Below are 23,251 nucleotides of genomic sequence, written 5' to 3'. Positions count from 1 at the left end.
TGCAGAATGACATTAAAAATCATACCACTTGGAACACTTGCATGGCAGCTTTGGGTAACGTTACACATTCCAAGTCTGATTCATTTTCATTGCTTTCCTAAATAAAAAAATATGTACATAACATACTATGCCGGTTAACATAAATTTTTAGAGTTTCATATCTCCATACAATGCTATCTTGGTTTACGCATTTAGTTTATGCTTGTAAATTTGTCTGAATCTTTTGTAATGGCCTAAATTACTGAAAAGTACTGTGTAAAAGACTGTGTTTCCTGCAAGGGACTAAAGTTGTTTTTTTCTATGAAAACTGATCGCAAATAAATGAACTCTGAAATCAAGTATATAGTGTATCACAATTTATCAATAGTGATAGATTTAAAAGAAAATTTTAGTTAGGCTGCACAAACATTGCTCGACAGTTCTATAATTATGTTTAGTATATATTAAGGCACCTCGATACATAAGCATTTTCTGTTCACATTAAAATACCTCGTTTTATTTTTGTAAACAGTAGAAAAAACAGCTGATTCCAGAATAAAAACAGGTTGGAATAAGCAGGTCACAGTGAAAAAATGACTAAAATTATATTAGCAGAACTTTTCTTTTAATATGAATATAGTTTTACACTAATTTCAACTTATATCTTTAGTTATCTTACCCCTTTTTGTTTTTGTTTAAAAAGGCACTCTTCGTCCACACCCTCCCTAAACCCAGGGGTAGGGAGGGGTTTATTATACAACAAAGGGTGATTTATCAGTCTGCTATAGCATATAAACAGGATACAGACAAAACAAACCTCTTCCTCTGTCAACATATGAAGCCAATGACAAAACAATGGTGACGATATTCCACCATCTTTCTTTTTCAAAGCTGTACGAAAACAAACATCAATCCAATCCAACAAAAGCATCACATCACCACGAAGAATTGACAAACCAAGAGATATGGAGCAAGCATGGGTCTTAGACTTTGTGTCAATATCCTTTGATTCAATAATTTCAACTAAAAATTTAGTTGCGTTGTTTAACCCGTTTCTTGCAACAATAGGTAAGCGAGAATTATTAGAAAGGGCAAGCGAAGGAATACTAGTAAGCATGTCTGCACAAGATTGCAAAACATCTGAACTTAGCATTCTCATATTCATGTCAGGTGATGACCACGATATGCGCATCATGGAAAAAATAAACGACATGATGGTCTTGACACTCATTTCTAAAAGTACATCTGTCTCTTTCTTAGTAAAACTTTTCTGAGGCCGCATTGCTTCCTTTTCTTTTGTGTCTTTACTTGAAACCACCAGTTTACTCCTAGGCTTCATTTTATGATATTTGCCATGAATAGTTTGAAGTATTACTTTAAGCAGCACCATTCGTTTATTTAACGCAACTGACGTTGGTAACTTCTTATTAAATTCCCGTATGTCAACAGCTTGTTTTACTATCAACGATTTCAGAAACTTCTCCTTCATTTCAAATGAAGGAGGCTCTTCTTCAAAATCTGGTATGAAATACTCTCCACTACATAATTGCTCTTCATCTTCTTTGTTTTCAAACTGTTTGATTGCAGAATATACAGGCCATGCTTTAATAAATGGATCAATTAAAACATCTCTTTGCAGGAGAAGGGATACATCAAAGTCAGCCCAGCAGGTGGGTAGTACAACTTTAGACTGTGGTACTGACTCTCCATTTCCATCCACAGTTTCTTCCTCCTCCTCCATTACGTGTTAATGTATTTTTTGTCTAAAAAGAAAGTGTTTTGATATAGAACAATGGCAATAGGTGTTGTCTTACACAGGTTACTTTAAAACAATTATAGACTATCTGAAAATGACATTGAGTTTATTAATTTTGCAAAGTTTTGTTGGACACAGAAAGGGTAAAGTGATTCACCACATGCCAAACTTTTCCTCTCCTGTCTGCAGGATTGTTAAAAAATTTGCAATTAAAGTGTTGGAATAATTTTTATTTAAACACAGTAAAAAAACCTATGTAGGAAGGATGAACATATCTTACCACAAATATGTGAAAAAGCTTTTACATAAGCCTATTTCTTCATGAAACTGTTAAAAAAAATAATTTGGAAATGCATAAAAGGTCTGATTGTTTTAGCAGTTTTTATTACAAAAAAACCTATTAGGCCGCCGACAGAAAACAAAACAACTTTTTCAGGATGGTCTACATTATACGTCTGAGATTTTTTAAAATAGTAACATTTTAATGCATGTACATTTGCAAAATACAAGCTTGGTATACGATATACATATAGCTTATTTCAGAAAGATTTTGTGTGCAAAAAAAACACCCGTCAGGTGGTAGGTGTTTTTTAAGGTGTGCTACATTAATGAACTTTCTATAAAATCTGCCATTTAATATGTACTATCAATAGCTTTACCACACGCCTCTTTTGAAAAAAAGCCTGTAATATAAATAACTATTTAACAACACCAACATGAGTTATGATGATGAAATACTGTATCAAACAAAAATTAGCCAATTACAGTACATGGTAGTTGTTTTCTCCTCTCTACAATTATATATATAATTTCGTATTCAAAATAAATAAAAAATTTTGTCACCCAAAAACTACTTAGCTTGTTAAAATTTTTTTTTCATAACAAGTAATTTTTTAAATTTTGCGTATTGATTAGGAGCAAACAATTAATTTTAAAAATATTCAAGATCATGCTGACCCGTACAACTTCTCTAAACATCAGAAATATGCTTCTAGTTTGACAGCTTAACATTCGTTCCTATTAAACTAAGTTGACAATAGATGTTAAAATCTAATCCTGCCATTGTAACCTTAGATCTGTCTAGAGTAATATATTCATGCTTTACAAAAAAGGCTTAAAGCAAAATACAAAGATAGCAATGAAAAAACAATAATTAAAAAATCTTCAGATGTAAATTAAAGTAACAGATAATAAATAATTATTCTAAAATAGGGTTTATCGAACCAGTTATTTATTTACTTAAACCAAGTTCCTTTTTCAACCTTTCGCTAAGACTACCACCGCTGGTTGAAGGTGGCACAGTGGTTGGACTGCTTGTTGACAGTGATTTTCTTAAACTTGTCCACTTATATTTATCATCTAACAAGCTCTTAGAAACATCTTCTTTGTTTAATGACAGCACTGATGACCAATCTGGTATGTTCGGATCAACATGGTATCTTTCACGGCTTATGGAATGATCTCCTAAGATTTCAAGTGCTCCAAACAGTGCACCACCCTGCCAAGCACAATAGTTTGCAGGCACTGGAGAGTTGCGAAATGTAATCTTTTTAACAAATAGCCTATTGTTGTAGGAATCACTGCTTAATAGGAATTTCAGCTCTGCAAACAACCTCGAGTCAAACCCAGGAGACATGACACTTCCGCCAATAAGAACAATATTTTGCATTAACTCTTTACGACAATCAATGGGACATTTTAAAATGGCGTCAAGGACAAAAGTAACAATACTTTGGTCTTCTTCATTTCCTTCAAACAACATATCCATAGCATGTGCTCGCAACTTCCCATCAATGTGTAAAACTTTGTCACCACCTAATGGATATCTGACAGGCACTGCTACAAGATCTGTAGCATGCCTGCCTACAAAACAACAACGCACTTTAATATCTTCTAAAACTGATTCACACAAACTTAAATTAGATTTGGCAGACTTTTCCTCCCCCTTTATTTCTACTATTGCATTTTCTGTTATGTGCTTGTTTATACTTTCATGCACAGCCTTTCCAGCAAGATCTATATACTCCATTGCAGTGAGAATAGGAATTTGCTCGTATATTGGAACAACTGTTGTTTCTGTATATCCACAATCGATTACCAGTCCTGTTTGTATTCCAACTGCAAATAAGGCAAGTAAGTGATTTGGAATAAAAACTATGGAGACAACTTCAAAATGACGAAACAACACTCTTGCTATTGTGTTGCGAATATGAATTGGCTTTAACATGGACTCACATATAACCACTCTTCGTTCTTTTGGATTAACTAACAAATACTTAAAATAAAGCATATGAAAGAACTCTTTATACAAACAAAATGCTTCGCTATCACTTGGATTTGGCTTATCAAAAAGTTTAACAGATCGAAGTTCTCCATTTATCATTTTCTTGATTTCAGTACGAATGATGTGACGAGGAGCATGTTCGCCAGCAAAACCAACTTTAGTAAACTCTGTACCAATGTCAAGAACGACTGCTTGCTTATCAGCACCAAGACCCATTAGATCCATTAAAGCCATTTTTAGGTATATACCCTGAATATATGAAAGCAAAGTAATGTATATAATATTAAATTTTTCAACAGGAGAGAAGACAAATTCCATATTATATATACCCAAGAAAAATTTCCTTTGTTTATTAATACTCACTGTCCTAAATTACTGATGATATGTTAAGTATAGGATTCATGTATATATATTCAAAATATTTACAACACCCCATACTTTGATAACTTTAAACACAGTACCCAATTTATATTAAACAAATGCCATGCATAAACATCAAAACATGAAGTTAAAAATCCTGAGAATCAAAAAACAAGCAAAAAAAATATTTATAGACAAATTTTTATAGGATATGATAGCAACTTGTTTTTTAACAGTATTTTGAACAGTTGTTCTTGTGATCCTTTACTGGAATTTGAAAGTGATGTACCATTAGTGGCTTCTAGAAAACACACATTATTTTGGTCACATTTTTGGATATATATAAAATTGTGTGCAATTGTAGGGTAACTGGTTAGTATTGTTGATTATAGATGATTCAAATTAGAAGTAAGATGGAGGACTTTTTTAAAGGTGTTAAAATTGTTTAATGGTGTTCTTACAGTATGTGTATTACCTATTGTGGAAACCAATTTATTTAGACTAGGTTATATGCACTCCTTTTTACATGCATTTATACAGTAAATAACATTGTGGCAAATAATGTGATTAATTGAAACCATAGGGTACCCCAATTAGGGTAGTTTTTGGGGTGATAGTTTTATTCCACAGATCCGATAATTATATGCTCTCCTTTGCCACTGGTTTTGCAGATGGATACTGTTCTTTAAAATTCACAGTGAATAGTTTCTATTAGTGATAATTTTCAAATATAAATAACTCCTCCTCCTGGTAAGGTTTTTATGTTAGATTTCCTCCTTATGAATTTGTCTTTATAGTAATTAGATGGAAATGAGTATAAAGCTGCATAAGACTTTGACTATGTCACACCCCGTAAAGTCATACCTTACAAAACATATACACACTTTGAATATCAAAATAAGCTACCCCAAACACTACCACTAATGCTATAGCTCAATTGTCTACACCATGTAAAACTGTTTAAAGTTTAAAGTTTGATGAGGATAGGTGATGAGTATAAAAAAGAATATTTCTTATCACTAATGGTGCCCAAATCATACCAGATATACAAATACCTATTGAAATAGGAAAAGATTTCAATGGCATAAACACTTGAATGCAGATAATAGGAATTTTGCACAAATTATTAGCCTGATAAAATAGAATCCATTTAATTTATTCTAAATAGGTTAATCTTCTTTCACCACATAATTAAAACCTGTTTGTTTATGATTTCTCTTTCTTTTCTGCGATCGTATCTCATTACATAATGTTAATGACATGTTCCTGTTACGGTGAACAAATGTATTCCAGTTCCGTTTTATGCAAAACAATAATATTGATATACCTTGCGGTTGGCTTATTTCTAAGAATAAACACTGACAATTAAAAAATAAAGTTAAATCGTACCCATCTATGTATCACAGATGGCCTGGACCAATGGGACTCAGAGTGGTACAATTTTGCCAGCAAGGTATAATACAATTTTGAAGGCCAGGCTTTTGACTGGAAAAAAAGAAGCAAGATATTCTGGGTAATTAATGAAAGTTATGTATCATCTCCATGATCCATTCAAAGATAATCATTTTAATTCATATATATATTTTATTTGAAACGATCTTTATACGATTTTCAAAGACAAAAAAAATTTCCAAAAAATCATTTCCCAATCTTTTCAATAAAATTAAATTAATTCATTTCAACACTTTGTTAAATTCGTTTCACTTCAAATCATTTCATAATGGCTTCTAATATGCACGTGTTTATCACACATTGCTGATTTCTAAAGAACTTTAATTCAAATTATATAAATAAATATTTGCACAAACAAACAAAACAAAGTGAAAAGAATTCTGTGAATCTTTCAAAGTTAGTCAAAACGGCATCACTGACAGCGAAAACATTGTTGTAGATTGTTTAAAACAGTCCAAACACCTAAAGTTGTATGTAACGAATAAAGCTCTGTAAAAAATAAAATATTTTTATTATATACATATATACTTGTTTTGTGTTAGTATTTGCTTTTAGCTGTTAGATAGATAGACAGACGTGCATATTTTACATGGTTAGCCTCACAAACATTGAGGGATATACCCTGTCTATTATTTCCAGGAGGGGCTATGGCTTAGATGAAGAGTCCTAGAGTATTTAATGCTCATTTTGAGCTACGCAGACCCAATTAGGGCCCGTGCTCTACTAGACAACTCCCGGCAACATCCAACGGCCCACACAGTATGCTATCTCCCCCATTTCCCTCACATGGTTTGGGTTAACCCAGGGCTATGGTAAAATTTACTCGTCCATGTTGAATCGCCTTCAAGACGAATCGAACCCTGGTCTCCCACACAGAGTACATGAGCTATAACTACTAATCTATGGCGCCACAGAAATGTTGAGAAATAAAGGTCAAAACAGGATGGTAGAAAAAGAAAAGATCATCGTATGAAAATAGAATCTTAGAAAGGGAAAATATCATCATAGATTGTTGAAAAATCATGAAAACAGGATCGAAATGTTTAATTTTAAGGAATGTTTAAAAATAGTTTCATGTGTAAGAAATTCATCACATTTTAAATTTAATTTCTTTGCAGAAACAATTTGTTAAGATCATTTTTAGTTTGTTTCATGAAATGATCTGTTAGCGATTTTGAAATATGATGATACAATCTTGAATTGATCAACATTGTTTCAATTTGTGTAAAATGTTGAATAATGGTGGGAAACGGTCCTTTATAACCTAATACTATTTTGTTTGCACCTTGTTACTTGTTTAGGCAGAAAATCAGGTTTACAAACTGAATCTCCTAAAATCCATAAAAAAACCTGTGGATCACAGGTCGGGAAAAGATGTGGTTTAGCTAATAGCTAGCTATAGCTAGCCTGCTATTATAAAGCTATAAAGTTCACACGTTTAAACTGCAAGAATTAGATGGCAAAATACTCCAATTATCTTTAGGGTAATCTTAAGTGAAGGAAAGCTGTAATTGACTCTAGGTTCAGTCTAGTTTATTAACTGGTTCACGTCCACATCCATCACAAGCACCTCACAGTTTCATTTTTTGTTGTTCGTCACTGTGTAACTGGGTCACGAAACAAGCCCTTCTCGTTTTGTATTTTATAATTTTACAGACCAAACATTGCCGGTCAATCTCGACCCCTGGGTTGAGTAACACTAGGGCGTTTAATCGTGTTTAGTTTGCGTCCAGCATTTTTAGACTCAACCACACGATTAAACGCCAGCCAGGTCATATATGGTGTTTTTCAGTATACAAAATTTGTTAAAATTGCAGGAAGGAACAGAGAAGAGAACAGAAAAATGAACAAACCGACAAAAGAACATTTTAAGCCAAAAAGCAATTTTTTAAATTGAGTTAGTGCAAAAAAGGAAACTTTTTTCGCAATTATTAAAACCTTTATTTATAGATATATATTCTTTATAAATTTAAATATTTTAGTATACAAATTATTTTCTTTTTATGTAGTTCTGAGTACTTGATGTTTCTTTGGTCATTATGTCTTTTGACGAACATGATTGGCCGCTCCGTGACAGAATATGCCGCATAAATTCACCCAAGATCATTTGACGTACATTTTCAAAAGAAAAGCACAAACCAGATAAAGAACTGTGTTGCTTGTGTGACTTTTGTCACGCATGTATAAAATTAGAAAATCATAAAAGAAATTCGCGACAGTTTTTTATCTACTTTCGCGGCCAGAAACTTTCGCGGGCAGAAACTTTAGCGATTTTCGCGTTTTTGGCCCCCTTTCGCGAAAGTTTTGCCTTTACAAATTTCAAAACAGCAAAACGCAAAAGTTTTTTCACGCGAAAAAAATTTCTTTTTCAAACAAATTTAAATTGTAATTAAAAAAATTAAAAAACTTATTGCACATGGAATGATATTATCATTTAATACGTATACAATCTTTTCTAATGTCTTTATTTCCTGCATTACTTGTCGCAGCTTTATCTTCTTTTTTTTTAATTTGCGCTGAATTCAGGAGGAGTGTTCACGACTATGAGTGAAGTCATTAAAAAATTGAAAAGGTTGCCAAAGGCTCTGTGTTCTACTAATACAATATAAAACTGTTTTGTCTATCTATACCAAGCAATATTACCCGAGGTCAAAAGTATAGACCGTGCTTGTTAGGTCGATACGCTGCCGAGGGTAATAATTGTCGGAATAGATAGGCAAAAACAGTTTATATTGTATTTATTAACTGATGCTATTTTCCAAATGTTTGTAGAAACCAGGAATATTTTCCAAGATTTACTTGTGACAAGGTTGTAAATGTCAGGTTTTGTTAAAAAAAGAAATCGTTCAATTAGAATTTCATTGTTTCAATTTTTCAAAGACATGTACAAAGAGAAAACATTGAATAAAAAATAAAACTTTTTTAAACGTTTTTTGAACCAAAGTTTATTCTTCGTTAGAAGAAGAGTCTATCACACAAATTCGACGTCTTTTTGCTTGTTGCGCACTGTGCTGATGAATGTTTATATTAAAAACGCAGTTATTTATGTGTGCACCATCGAACATGGTTTTGAAATTATCAACATTCCTCGATGATGAGTTGGATGTAGTGTTTGTGATGTTACGAAGGATGTTTTTTGTTCAAACTGATTAGGTTGTACTTGTATGTAGCTATATTTTCACGATTCTCTGGCAATGTTATTTGTTTACATATAGCTACCATTATGGTTTATAAGAGGTTAAAAGTTTTACCATTCTGTATAAGGCTTCGTTAAGGCTTTTTATCCAATCAGCGCTACAGATTTCCCGTATTAACCGGATGAAAATAGCTATCAGTTAATAAAAACTCAATATAACACGGTAGAAGAATTTAAATCGCTATGTGCAGTATTCTCTCTAATTAGCGGACACCGTTGCTGCATGAACAAAGTGTCCGCTAATTAGAGGTGTCCGCGTTTTGGAAAGTTTTGCTATGTAAGCTTAAGATTTGAAGAAAAAGCGGTTTTGTATACGACATGTGTAACTTAAAAAATTAGCGGGTACTGTGCTGGTCTTAGACGCGAAAAAAGAAGAAAACAACTAAATTGAACGTAATAAAACTTTGTTTTAGAATAACAGACAAGCATACATCATAATATCAACTAAATGAACGAAAGGATACCAGTTATATGGGCGACAAAAGTTGATTGACTGGTTTGCGAAGAAAATCGAGGCCGTAAAAGCCGACATTTCTTGTAAAGTTTCAGTGTTTAAGAAGTTTTAAAATTATTCAATTTTTCAATATTTTTGTATGCTGCTTCTAAATTTTTTGGACTGTCCGCTAATTGTGGAGAAAAAAGCCTATAGTTGCCATTCCGTGCAAAAAGTTTTTTCCGGCAAGTAAAGTGTCCCCTAATTGAGTGTCCGCTAATTAAAAAGTTTTCTATGAGACTTGGACCAGAAAACAGCCGGTGTATAACCGAAGTGTCCGCCTTTTGGAGTGTCCGTTAATTGGACAGAATACTGTAGTAGCAAAATTAATTGGTACATTGGTGAAGATAGAGAAACCGATAACGAAGCTGATTCTAAGTAGGAAGTTGAAGATTACCCGTTGAACAAAGCAAGAAAAAAAATAAAAATTACGAAAAAAAATCTTGTTTTTTCACGTAAAATTTGTCGAAGAGGCGGCAAAACGCAAAAGTTTATTCCATAAATTTCGCGTTTTTTTCAATACGTAAAAGTTTCTCCCCTTAAAGTGCCTCTTCTCTGGCACCTTTTAAAACGTGGATACCATATTAACGTATGAATTACAATGAAAGTAGCGATGAGTGGAAAGTTAATGAAAGAGACGTTTTAACCAAGATGCTTGAACCGTGTAACTTTTTCTAAAAATCTAAAAAATGTATTACAATTGAGTTTGACAATTTTTCTTAAATCGCGAAAGTTTTATAAAATAAAAGTTAGCAAGATTTTCAGCAGTTTTATAAAATAAAAGTTAGCAAGATTTTCCGCAAGATTTACACAAAAACATGATCTCATTCAAAATTGTATCCCAAAATTCCGCATTAAAAGTGTATGAATATAAAGCACTTTAATGTCAAATTGGCATCTCACTCGGATTAGTAAATTTCCACGAAAAATAAATTCCCGTGAAATCTCCGAAATCGATGGATTTTACGAAAATAAATTCTCGCGAACTCGATAAAACTACTCGAATGGCGTGATTCACAAAAGATTTCCGGTCGTAAAAATATCTGAAACTTGTAGGTTTACGGAATTACCGAAAATTGAGGGTTGCTTTTCACGCCGATGGGATTTTTTCCAAAAAACAAAAACAAAAAACAAATAAAGGTGTATTTTAAATGAAATTTTATTGGAATTTATAAAATATTTTATTAGCTTTGCTAATAGGAACATATAAACATGTAGAACTGTACAAAAAAAACACACATTACTAAACTGTTTAAAAACCGTTTATAGTATACGAGACTCCTTTAAGGCACACAAATTATTTGGGACAAAAAATTACGTGTTTATCCCATGTCCTGACTCATAGTCCACATATAAATGTTTTCTAAATTTCCTTGTATTGGAATAACTAGTCTCCGAGGAAAGTTTTCACGTCAGTGTAGCCGTTTTCTTTTGCTAGGTGTATCAAAATCCCTGTAGCTCTCTTTCCTCTTTTCTTCATGCAGAAACTACAGTTACATATGCCCCGACATGGAGGACAAAACCACGCCTCGTTACGCAGGGCTTCCTTTGCGCATTCTCCATAACGATTCTTTAAACATGGTCCGCAGAATTGACCACGAACTCCTACACATTCACTATTACGACAAACTGTTTTTGTGTCAATAGTTTTTTGACGGCATTGATGACAGGATGTGCCGTACTCTGAGTCGTAGTGTTTGTCGGAAGTTCTTTCAGCTACATCTTCAATTGGTCCAGGTTCCAACACTGGTACATATCTCCGACGGGCCAGCTTTTCAGTAAATTCTTCATCACTGTAAGTGTCGACGTAATCACTAAAATAATCTTGGGTAATCGGTTTGCGATCTTTCATCTTTTCTGCTTGTCGTTGCTGTATCTTTTCCCACTTTGTAAATCGAATACCACCTGAAGACAACGGTCTCCTTGGAGTATCTTGCCAGTCATCAGAAATTCGAATTTTTTTGTCTCGTGAAATAAGCGTCTCTCCAGGCAACCTTTTACACGACCGACTTATTGAACGACGGGGAGTCAATGATGCTATATTCTTTATATATCCTTCATTCAGTCTATTCTTTCTTTTCTTTCTGTTAGTTTTAGCGGAACTTGACTTTAAAAAAACACCCTCCGGAAATATTTTTCTAAACTCTTCATTATGCATCTCAATATTCTTTCTTCGTTCTTTCTCATAATCACTTTCTTCATAATCTTCCATCCCACCAGTGGATGTGACAATTTTAAACTTTCTTCTAAAATATAAAAAAGTATGAGAATGTGCAGTTAGAAATAGGAATAGATAGAATAGTATCGATTCGTGAAGTTAGTTAGTTATAGGTAGTTGCTGATAAAAGAGCTGGGGAGTTGCTAAATTTCATGGTAACAGAATTATTAAGTCGTATGTGGTCTTTCTGTACAAATTGAAATTTTATTTAAAACCCTAGAATGACTAAACTTAATTTTGTTACATCTTTTGTTCAGTTTTATTTTTCAGGAAAAAAAGCGAAGTTGAAAATTACTATTATCTTTAAATTGTACAAAATTAGGAAAAATTGGAAAAGTGCCCAGCATTTTTTAAGCACCTCCTTGATTAGGCGCCCGGGGTGCTTGTTTGGATCATTACAGTATATAATTTTCCTTCAATATGATGCGTCTTATAGCTCCCTTACCATTACTAAGTTTAATCCTAATTTCTTGAAAGAAATTTCACTTTTACCTTCTGTTTAAAATGCTGGCTCTGCCATATTTATATTTTACATAATAATTTTGAGTCCAGATGTCTTTGAAAATTGGGGCGTTGTGTGAACTTGATCACTTTTATGAAAAGATGGGCAATGTTGTATGGTGCAATTCCTAACGGATGGTTGCCACAGCATAATGCAACCGATTTTTCATAGAGAACATTAGAGAGAGCATTATAACCAGATGTGCTGTGAAAATCTTGCATAAGGGAAGACTTTCTTAAGTTATTTACATGTAAAATTATTGCTGGCCTATCGAAGAAAACTACCACTCCAAACAAAACCCCAATTGGGGGGCCATGTTTCTATTAAAGTCGGAGTAGAACGAGTTATAAACTTTTACCAGGAAACAAGGGGTGAAAAAGAAAGAATCCTTTTGATTTTTGTTTTAAATTTTATGTAAAACTATCTTTAAAAAGTATTATATATAAAAGTTCTTTCTTTTATTCTCGGTTGTTGCAAAATTTTGATTATTTTTGTGTAATGAATGACATTTTTTTATGTTACATATTAAGTTATTTTGTGTGGGTGAAGTGTGTTGAAAATTTTTGCTTTCGCATAGGAAAAAATCTAAAAAAACAATAGATTGATATCATTATGCTATGTTTCAAAAATTGCGGACTCTTTTCTTGTTATTTTAGGTAAGTAGCTATATGTAGCTAAAACAATGCTGTTAAACAAGATATCTTCTTTACACAATTTCCTTTTTTAACAGCAGGAAAGTGGAAGTTTCCTCTGGCTGCAAGATCATTTTATTCAGAAGGCTTCTTGTATCCTAGTATAATAGCTACCAAAATCAAGATACCAATATTATCAGAGGAATAGCTCTCCATAACATTGTCAGGTTTCCCACAACTAATTTTGAGTAACTGCTTATACCAAGGTTGGTTTTGTTGGTTCCATATGTAGAAACTAGTAGACTTGTTTACATTCTTGGGTAAGGTAAGCCATAATTTCTAACAACTGCATGATCAGTTAGGCTCATCAACAAATCAGGGACCTTCTAGTGCAGGTATTGGATCTTTGGGGATTCCGCAATCCAGGCATCAGATCCCCGGTGCCTGCATCGCTTCCCAGTGCTAAACATTGAGATTTTTGCTCATTTGCACATGTAAAATATGCACATCTAACTATGTACTTCCTTATTGCAGAACGGTTTTCCAGTTACTTTAGATATGATTAAGAATTTTAGTAGATTTATGCATACCAAATTGGATGTTTTACAGCCAAATTGGCTGAAAGTTGCATCCACTTTGGCTGACATGTACTTGAAATAATTACCAAAACATTAACCTTGAGAATCATTATAACACTTGGATATGTCGTTTTGTGATTGATTTATTTTTAACTGGTATATTATAGCATAAGTATCACTTAATTACGATCAGTAGGGGATCTTTGCCCAATTGGGTGACTGTCCCCCGATCAGGGTAAAATCACCCGATCAAGTGAGTGCACAACCACCCGATCGGGAGAGACTTACTGAATTGGGTGATTTTTTTTCTTGCTTAAAATTGCGTTTTAAAAGGGCAAGCTGCTGGCCAAAAGTGCAATATAATTTTTGTTTACATTAAGTCATACTTATTTTGCGCCGTTTCACCAATTAAAAAAAAATTCACTGTGTCGTTCCCGATGCTATTGATAATTTCTTGAGTTGGATTGGCTATATGGTGCATATTTTCAGTCTAGGTTGCACATGTTGAGGCTTTGAAGCTCATACTTTGAGTTGGTTTAGTAAGAAGCCAGTATAGCAAGCTATATAGAGAAAAATGTGCATACTTTTTATCATATCTGACACAAAATATATAAGAGAAATATTGATATCTTTCACAAAGCTAGCTAGCTGTATCTAGAGCAGCTTAAGCTGACTAGGTGCTAGGCAATAACTAATTCTCTCCCAAGCAGTTTGGTTTATGTATTTAGCTAGCTAGCTAAAAATTTACCACGAGTTATGACTCACTCAATGGGGTGGTCGTGAAAAATTCCCTCTGGTGCCGACTCACTCAATCAATTGGTTTACTCATTCGGGTGACACTCATCCGATCGGGGAAATATCCCGTACTGACGGTAAACAAATATGGCAGAACAAAAATTTGCATGTTGAGCCTAACTGCTGAAGTATTTAGTGCATATTCTGAGTTACTAGAAAACTCTCCGCAACACCAAAGAAAGCACACAGTGAGCCATCTTTCCTCCTGTTCCAAAACATCGCTGGGGTTAACTTCAGTATATGGTAACATTTTTACTTGCTGATATTAAATTACAGCCCAGGAAAAGTCGCTGGATAGCTAGCTATAGGTTAAAAGATTGGTTCTAGTTAAAAACAATAAATCTGATTATCAAAAATGTTGATACTAAATAAGAATACAACAGATAAACAAGTTCGGAGTCCTCACAGTTATCTTTTCATATCAATATCTGAACCTAAAACAACATAATATTTCTGTTCAATAAACGAACCAGCCATGTGATTTGCCTCGCCTACTTCTGATATTTTAAAAAGCATGCCGAAAGAGACAAAGAGTCTGGAAACGAGGCGGACATTGTTTTTGTCAACCTCAACCCTCAGCATGGGGTGTACAACGTCCACGCATAAATTTAAGAATGATGCAAAGGTTAAAGTGCAGTAGACGTCCGTTAATTCGAACAGGCAAGGGACTAAATTATTTGTTTGATCTAACGGATTATCACAAGTTCAGAAAAAACAAGAATTTTAATAAACGTTCAAAGGTTTTATGCTAATAAAACTTTATTACAACTTTTTATGAAAATATTTTACCATTGTTTGTTTGGCGACAGCAAGGCCTCCAAATTCCTTGTAAACTTAATTTTATTGGAAATTCCAATTTAATTGATAAATTGAAAGAAATTTTGCCACCATTGATGCAATAAAAATGAATAAAAATGAGAACGCTTTTTTTTTTATTTTTCCATAAGATTTTATTTATCGATATACAAAATTTCGAATTAACGAGCCTAATGCAGCCTTGGGATTAAAAAATTGTCCGAATTAGCAAATGTTCGAATTAGCAGAGTTTGAATTAAGCAGCTCAAAATATTAGAATTTATTAAACCAAACTCAAGAGACTTGGCAATTTGTTCGAAATAACGGAAAGTTCGAAATAAGCGGCATTCGAATTACCGGTAGTCTACTGTATATCAACCTGTTGTATCCAAAGTCAGGTTGTGTTGCCACAACCCAAATAGTTTAATAGGCTTGCTATGGCATAAGGTGCAACCTCATCTTTCAAGCTAGAGGGTAGAGATGTAAAAGATCCAAAATGTGTCATTATAATTATTTATAACAGATTCAATTGTTGCGTCACTGCTAATTATTTCTGCAAATTTATGTTGTACAATTGAGTACTCAATCAAACAACAAATAGCAGTAGATATGAATAAGTTTCCATGAACAAATACCTAATAAAGTTTGTTCAAGATTGTGAATTTTACTTTTAGTAGAAACTTGTTGAAGCTTACTAATTTCAGCATATATTATCTTATGCAAATAATAGTGTTTTGGGCAAGGACTACTGAGCCTCTTGTTGTAATGAGCTGATTCATAGATAATAGTTTTTGACTAGAAAAAACTGCTGTTTCATACATACACGACCCTACAATATGATTACCCTGCCATGTAGTAATACATAAAAGATTATTGTTTTGGTAAAAAAAGAGGCCTTTAAAATGCCTACCTCTACATACATCGTTTTAAAATTAAAAATTGATGTTTCAATCTTGAATCGAACTGAATATAGCACTCACTGACAACTTTTATTATTTTAAAACAAGATATTTTTGAATACTTTAGAACTACATAAACATGCAATATCTTGCTATGCTATCAGAGTAATATTATAAATTTGACAAAATTAAACAACAAGCTTGAACGTAGCAGCGTTTTAAAAGCTATTAATGTGCGCAGTGCTGTTGAAAATCAAATAGTCCAGCAACTGAGGTTGGATTAACCTACCTATTATGTCTCAATGAAATGAAGTTTGTTCCAAAAAATATTTTAACTTGTGATAAAGATAAGAAAAAAAAATCTGTCATGGTGTTACGAAACTGATAGAAATGTTGGTGATTCCGTTTTTTATTGAACAGTAAAAATAGTTCCTCACAATAATTTACTAAAATACTGACTAAAGTGATGTTCCTCAAATAAACGATTAATAGAGATAGTATTATCCAGATCAAAAGCTGTCGCATTTTCACTGTTTCGTATGTTCACATCAATACCTGGCATTGATAACAGTAATTTCACACATTCAGCATGATCATGACGAGCTGCGTAATGCAATGGCGTGTTACTGTCATCGTCTACATTGTTGATACTTGTGACGTCATGATTGATTAGAATTTTTAAAACATCATAATGACCATAGCGTGCACTGTAGTGATATGCATTCCATTTATCTTCATCCACAGCATACACATCACTACCAGCATCAATCAAATCTTTTACTATTGATGGTTTGTTGTAACTTGCAGCTTCCATCAATAGTGTACGTTTATAACGATTTCTTATTGCAACGATATTTGGATTGTTGATAAGAATTGAATAAAAACTTTCAATATCTATATTTATAATAATTTCTACAAGTTCTAAATTAAATAATAATTAATCAATCGAGATTATTGCAATTAAAACAAAAATTACAAAGTAAGAGACACGTCTGTTTATTCGCAAAACGTCATGTTAGCATAACATTTCAATGATTTTTAAGGAATAATTCCTTTCACGAAAATAAATTTCGCAATTTTGCTAAAATAGCAAACTGCCCATTATTTCTAAATTGCTGCTCGCGCGTTTTCTTATTGTCTTTACAATTCACAAAATTAATTTCTGCGGAAATCGAATATTTAAGTCATGTTTTCATAAAATTAATATTTCTCAAAAACTGCTATTTGGAATTCGTTTAGTATTTTAACACTGTTCCTGCTGGGCCTTTTATGGGCTCCTTAATGCTCGGGGGAGGGGATGAGGAAGCTGATTCGACCATCCTGTGTAATTTTTACAATCGTTGTCCGTGGGACTTGAAACTTACCACAGTATTAACAAACAATTTGATGAAAAATTTGATGTTGTCAGCATTTTTGGTGACGACGGCATCAAATTCGGTGACATATAGAAAAAAAGGACTAACTTTGAACTTAGTTAACGATTTTGAATGTTGTATAATTGCGATGAATTTAGTTACAGTAATAATAGAAACACAAAATAATATGAATCTTTTAAAAACATGTAAAAACATTTTTTATTATTTATTGGCATAATTCCAAATTTGTTTTTTGAAAAATAAAGCTAAATAAAAGTTATGAAAATCAAGGCGTGACAGTGGTATGATTGACTGTTTGTATTATATTCGTTCCTATGTTGCAATATATCCTTTACTTTATTGATGGGCACAAATACATTTAAGTACAACTGTTACATCATTACAGGTAGCCAAATATCATGAATGTGAAAGGATAAGCAACAATTAATGGTGTTTACTGCAAATTTATCTAGCCATATCTCACATATGTTGTTTATGGGCAAATTAAGACCTCCAGAGATATTTTATTAACAGTGTAGCCAATATAAATACCGGTATTATTAATATGAGTAACTCTGTCTGTACTATTTATAATTACTTGCACTTTCCTTGCTGCTCAACCGGACTATCGATCTATGATCGTTTTATTGCACCAATCAATAATATGATCATTTTCCGCCTATGATCCACATTCTCATTTTTGTCTGTATCTGCGTTGCGTACAGCTATTTTGTGCTCTTGTTTAGGTTGTTTGAACATTCATGTATTCTATAGACAATTTTATTGGTTGAATGTCCACCGAAAAGTTAGCTTTTTGGTTACTGTTCATTGTATTCAGAAAAGCATCACAAGACAACAGAGGGAAGAAAAAGTGGACATATTTATTATTTATTGTTCGTGAAATTTTGTTTATAAGAAAAATTTATAAAGAACCTCAAACTCACATTATGTAAAATGCAAGAAACATTTAACAAACATTCAGCCACGAACAAAAATACTACAATGCGAGAAAAGCTAGGGCGTAAAGAATAGAACATCACGAAGAAAAGTACTACGACACGATGAAAAACAAGCTACGAAAAATAATACGACGCGATAAAAGCATAATGACGGGACGAAGGCATATGCAAGTATTTTAACACAAATAACTCCGTAATTTAAAGGCAAGCAAGTAAGACATTTAAGTGTATCCAGTGCTCTTAAGTAAAATTTTTGTTTGTGGACCGACCATCGTAGGCCCTAACATTAAATACTGTGCTGCCAAACTTGTTTTCTGACTTATGCCACAACATGTATTAAACTACCTTTAAAAAAGCATATATTAATTTCACGACTTATGTTAGCAATATAAGAATTCTAAACTAGTCAATTCTCTTTAGAAATTAGTTGTTTCGTTTGTGGCAGATATGGAAACCAGATCAAAACGCTAAACCAATTAAGAAGCTTACCTGTAAGTGTGTAAGTATCTTTTTGGCTTTACGTCTCTAAAACAAAAATGCAAACAGATAACGTTTTTAGGGTACCGATTGTACGGGAATTGTGGTGGGCAACCATTTATACAAATCTTGTGCCTACAGGCGTGAGTTTGCGATAATTACTTTTACCGATATCACTTTGTGTGTGTAGTTATTGACAACTACAAATTCTTCTCTCTAGAAACTGAGCAATTTGACTTCGTTAAATTTCACTGCGTTAATTTAGTTCTTCCGTTTGCTTGTATTTTAAGCCCAAATTTTATTCTCACCATTATAGAGGTAATGTTTGCGTGCAGCTGATTTTTTAGGTTCAAAAAACGTTTTATTCAGCTTTGAATATTCAGTACCTTTTTTAGTATTTTGAACCCAAATTGTATTCTAAGGGTTTGTCAGTCACTCCTTTTAAGTTCGCTATGTTTTTTACTCCACTCTTTGAAAGTGCAATTAAATTAACACACCAAGTACAGCGTTACAGTTATCAGGAAAATTCAGTTTTTAGAGAATATATATTTTGACATGGTGAATAAGTTATTTACTAAATTTGACAAAATATAAAAAAAAGAATCAAACTTTTAATAAATTTAAGTCAACACAATAGGAATACAAAATAGACCTACGAATAGCAGCTTTAGAAACAAATGTACAATGATTACTTGTATTAAGCTGTGCTGCCTGTACGGACAACAATTGCATTAGATATGGTAATTTTTTTAGTTCTTCTCCGTAGCCAGTAAATTTACTTTTAAGTGATTTCTTTTCGAAAAAATAAGTTTTCGCATTCTAAAAAAGTTTTTCACTTAATTGCCAATACAAAAAACTGCTAAAAAAATACTTTATACATTTTCTCTATTAGCAAGCAAATGCATTAGAAGTGCTAACCTCGTTGGCTCTTCCCCACAATAAAGATTCAATTTTTCAATTGATTCTTTGTAACCTATAAAACACGTCCACATGAATTACGTGACTTATGTAGAATTGTAAGGAAATAAAATTAAATCAGCTTAAAAATACCTTTTATTTCAATAAGTAAGCTTTTTAAATCAGTTTCTAATTGTGCATGGCTAGGCAGTTTTTCAATGTTATCCATTGTACTTTTGTAAACAAAACACTTGTAACGATCTGCAGCGTTGACGTCATGGACAGAAATTTTGAGCTCACCCAACAGGTTATTCAAACAATCTTGTTCATTTAAGGATTCAAAATGCATATTATAACTTGGAATAACTTTTGGTAAAGAACATAAACTGTGAAGTTTCCTTTCTATTTCAACATTCTCAGAAACCAATTTAAAGTGGCTTTTTAAGTTAAATTCTTGTACGTAGTCCCAAAATTCTTGTATTCTGGTATCAAGGCTAAGTTCACTTGAAAATATTTTTGATCTAAATGCTTCCATCTTTTGATCAAAACTTAGCAGTAGATCTTCTTCTTTTGTGTTTAGCATTTTCAGATAATCTTCTATTCTTTTCAACTTCCTGACTTTCAATTCATGAACAAACGCCTCTCTGCTAACTTTGAGATTCTTTAAAGATTCGTTATATTCTTTTGTTAAGTTCTCCATTACCACCATTGTTTTCTCAAACGATCCTATGAAAGACTGAAACCACTCCCTTGCTTCCTCACCAAAGTCAGCAATAGACTTTTTTTCGTGATTCTTATGACTTCTGTGTATACAATATACGCATGTAAACCTATTGTCACAGTCAACACAGACAAATCTTCCAAGAGAGTTATGTTCCACACACAACTGTTGCATTTCTTGCAGTTTTACATTAAAAGTAACATTGGTAAACGATTTGTTGGTACAAGAATGTATGTTTTGACATTTTTCACAAATCTTTTCACCGCACGTTGCACATAAGTGGCTGACAATTTGCTTGCAATCCTTGCTTTGCTGACATATTGGATTACCTTGTTCAAAACTACCACTTTTAAATTTGTTGTTCCCTTTATTTGAAGCCTTTTCTAAAGTTACTCTACTTTTTGGAAATGTATAGCAACTAAACAACGCAAGAAAGAATAAATCAGTATTCACTATTTCCGTATTGATAATTCTATATTCTTCACAAACTAAAAAATATGTTTTTCATAGCTTACACGATTGTAATAAAATATAGAAATTATCAAGTATAAAGATGGATATTTTTGTTGACATACATACGTCTCTTCTTATGTTTTAAACAGAATTTTGTTTATTAGAATGTAGAAAAGTGTACATACAGCTCATCCAGAATGTCATTTACTACGTATGCAGTATTTAACGTTGAGGTTGTCTCGTGTGGATTAAGTTTCGTGTTTATGTAACATCTTAATGGACACCGTATTTCAGCACTTCCGTCTTCGTTAAAAGTAGCAAGGTCATCTAAACAATGTTGGCAATACGTATGCCCACAAGTGTCAATCTATCCCTTCTGCTTAGCCTTCAGCATAAAAATAGGATTCATATCTTAGGCTGTTATCTCGTTGAGATATTGCTGTGCTTGTAAGACTTTTATACTTTAAATAGGAGCATTAAATAAATCAGAACCCCTTCGCATATAAGTTATTTATTTACAACTAATTACTCGTATTAATAGGAACTGAAACTGAAAAGCTCATCCCGGGTAAAAACATTTTATTCGTAATAATAATAATACTTATAATTATAATTGTAAAGATGTGAAACAGGGTTTGCATTGAATCATTAACAATTAAAATAATACATTTAAATAATATTTATATTTTTACTTCATTTTATGCTTGCAAACGTACAGGAATTATAATATGTGAGAGAAAAATTTTATCAGTCTCAAACTGCAAATTTTTGACAATTTTGGCAGTTAACGAAACATCTACGGTAATTATAACTCTCCAAGTACTTTACGATGCAATTATATAAATTCCCAATGTTTTTTCTATTACATTCTTTGATCATTTCCCCTTATTTGACAAATGAAAAGAATCTAAAACTTTTGATTATATATCTCAAAGTTGTGAAATGTTATTGGAGGCCATTCCAAACCAGAAATACCTACTTACTGTCAGAATTCCACTTTAAAACGTTTTATTGATAGCTCAATACCTTCTATTTCTTAGAATACTTTTTCCTGACTGAAAGTCATTATAAATTAACTTCTCTATTCAAGATACAAGTTTTTCTCTTTAGAATTGTTCAATTGATATTCAGAATTTTCATTTAGTACATTTTTTCCTTATCATATAGTTAGAGTTTTTCTCGCTCTGTGATAGGCTAACCTACACGAAATATATGTTAGACTTTTAATTTCCACCGAGAAGCGAGAGCAATCTTTACTTGTTTTTCAATCCTACAGTGAAAAAAAGCGCGTATTTTTTCTCTAATTGGCTGAAATAGCGTGCTAAAAACTGATATTTTTTATTAGGCACCTTAATTTTACCACAAAAATTTCAAAATAAGATTAAAAACACTTAAATTATAAACACACTAAATAAAATGCGGGATAAGAACAATTCATGTAACAAACGAACGCATAATTCGGACATAGTTATAAAATGCCACTCGATGGTTATGTGATAGGAGACATTATTTCTTTCCATTAAATTTATCAATAGATGACGCAGTACAATCTCCCTAATAAACTACAGTTTTAGAATCTAATAAACAATGACAAAGTTATCATAGTTCTTTGTAATTCGATCTTCAGGAAATATTATTTAAGAATTAAATATTAATTTTCTCTGCAACCACATGAAAGTTTATTATTTTACTCATTAACCCTTTAAGCGCATTTATCTATAATATCCAGGCTACACAGTTGGGTAAAAACAGCTCCACCGTTATACCGCAATAATTCTTAAGAAGCAGGTTGTCATAAAAAATGTTTCGCATGTTTAAGGGAGAAAATAAATTGGGCTACTCAACTGTGCAAACACAAACCGTCTAGGTATTGTCCTAAGACACCAACCAAATTTTGTGCAACTAATTGTTATCGATTGGGTATTTTGAAAAAGGGATATTTTAAAAAAATCGCCGCGCCGCCAACTTTACTTTACAAAGTTACTTTTAGTTGCCTCTCCATGTGACGTAAAAACCTATGCGGTAGTAACCAGGAGCACGTCGATGCTTTGTAACGCTTCCTATAATGATATTGTGTTAATGGATGAACATTGTATCAATTGTCCCATTGTTTGTTAAAAAAGAGAAAATGACCTACAAAAAATTGCCAACAATTTCGTAAACATATCCGTTAAATAAATAACGTTAATGTTGAATGAAAGTGTTTGAAATGATAAACTTGTATCATGAATAGATAAGTGAATTTATAATGACGTTCAGTTTAAAAGAAAATGGATGAATGAATGTAACATTATGAAATATATGAATAGTATTTGGCATGTTATATGCAGTAAAGACTGATGACAGTTTGTTTGACTATTTAGAAACGGTTTCCCTACGGCTGAAAAAATAGAATGAAATGCATTCGTACTATATTACAAGGCATTAACAAAATCAGGAAAATAACAATT

The 23,251-nt window shown here is 32.6% G+C and overlaps 3 protein-coding genes across 4 annotated transcripts in view; all 3 read right to left on the bottom strand.

The window, feature by feature from the left end:
• The window catches only part of LOC130636836 (probable E3 ubiquitin-protein ligase HERC1), a 46,574-nt gene extending 44,775 nt beyond the window's left edge, over nucleotides 1-1,799 (bottom strand). The window contains exons 1-2 of one of the 2 annotated variants that reach the window (XM_057446693.1): nucleotides 797-1,799; nucleotides 26-97 (exon numbers count right to left, since the gene is read on the bottom strand). In XM_057446693.1, coding sequence (XP_057302676.1) covers nucleotides 26-97; nucleotides 797-1,720 — 996 coding nt within the window. In that variant the 5' untranslated portion in view covers nucleotides 1,721-1,799. The remainder of the gene's footprint in view (nucleotides 1-25; nucleotides 98-796) is intronic. The other variant, XM_057446688.1, reaches the window with a different exon arrangement.
• A 364-nt stretch (nucleotides 1,800-2,163) lies between these two features.
• On the bottom strand, nucleotides 2,164-4,553 carry LOC130636850 (actin-related protein 10-like). The gene has a single exon (XM_057446703.1). It carries the CDS (start codon nucleotides 4,335-4,337, stop codon nucleotides 2,967-2,969), a length of 1,371 nt encoding a protein of 456 aa, XP_057302686.1. The 5' UTR covers nucleotides 4,338-4,553; the 3' UTR covers nucleotides 2,164-2,966.
• Nucleotides 4,554-16,357: 11,804 nt separating this feature from the next.
• On the bottom strand, nucleotides 16,358-16,864 carry LOC130648562 (uncharacterized; the record flags this gene model as incomplete). Its single annotated transcript, XM_057454649.1, has 1 exon — nucleotides 16,358-16,864. A coding segment is annotated over one exon (492 nt), but the record flags the coding sequence as incomplete, so codon positions are not given.
• Between the last annotated feature and the right edge of the window lie 6,387 nt (nucleotides 16,865-23,251).

The sequence above is a fragment of the Hydractinia symbiolongicarpus genome, chromosome 1 (genome assembly GCF_029227915.1).
Source record: "Hydractinia symbiolongicarpus strain clone_291-10 chromosome 1, HSymV2.1, whole genome shotgun sequence".
Classification (NCBI taxonomy): Eukaryota; Metazoa; Cnidaria; class Hydrozoa; order Anthoathecata; family Hydractiniidae; genus Hydractinia; species Hydractinia symbiolongicarpus.
Note: the sequence above shows the minus strand (reverse complement) of the source record. Positions and strands in the feature narration are given on the sequence as shown.

Coding starts and splice junctions, on each gene's coding strand:
- LOC130636850 (XM_057446703.1), bottom strand. CDS start 4,337: ATGGAATTTGTCTTCTCTCCTGTTGAAAAATTTAATATTATATACATT.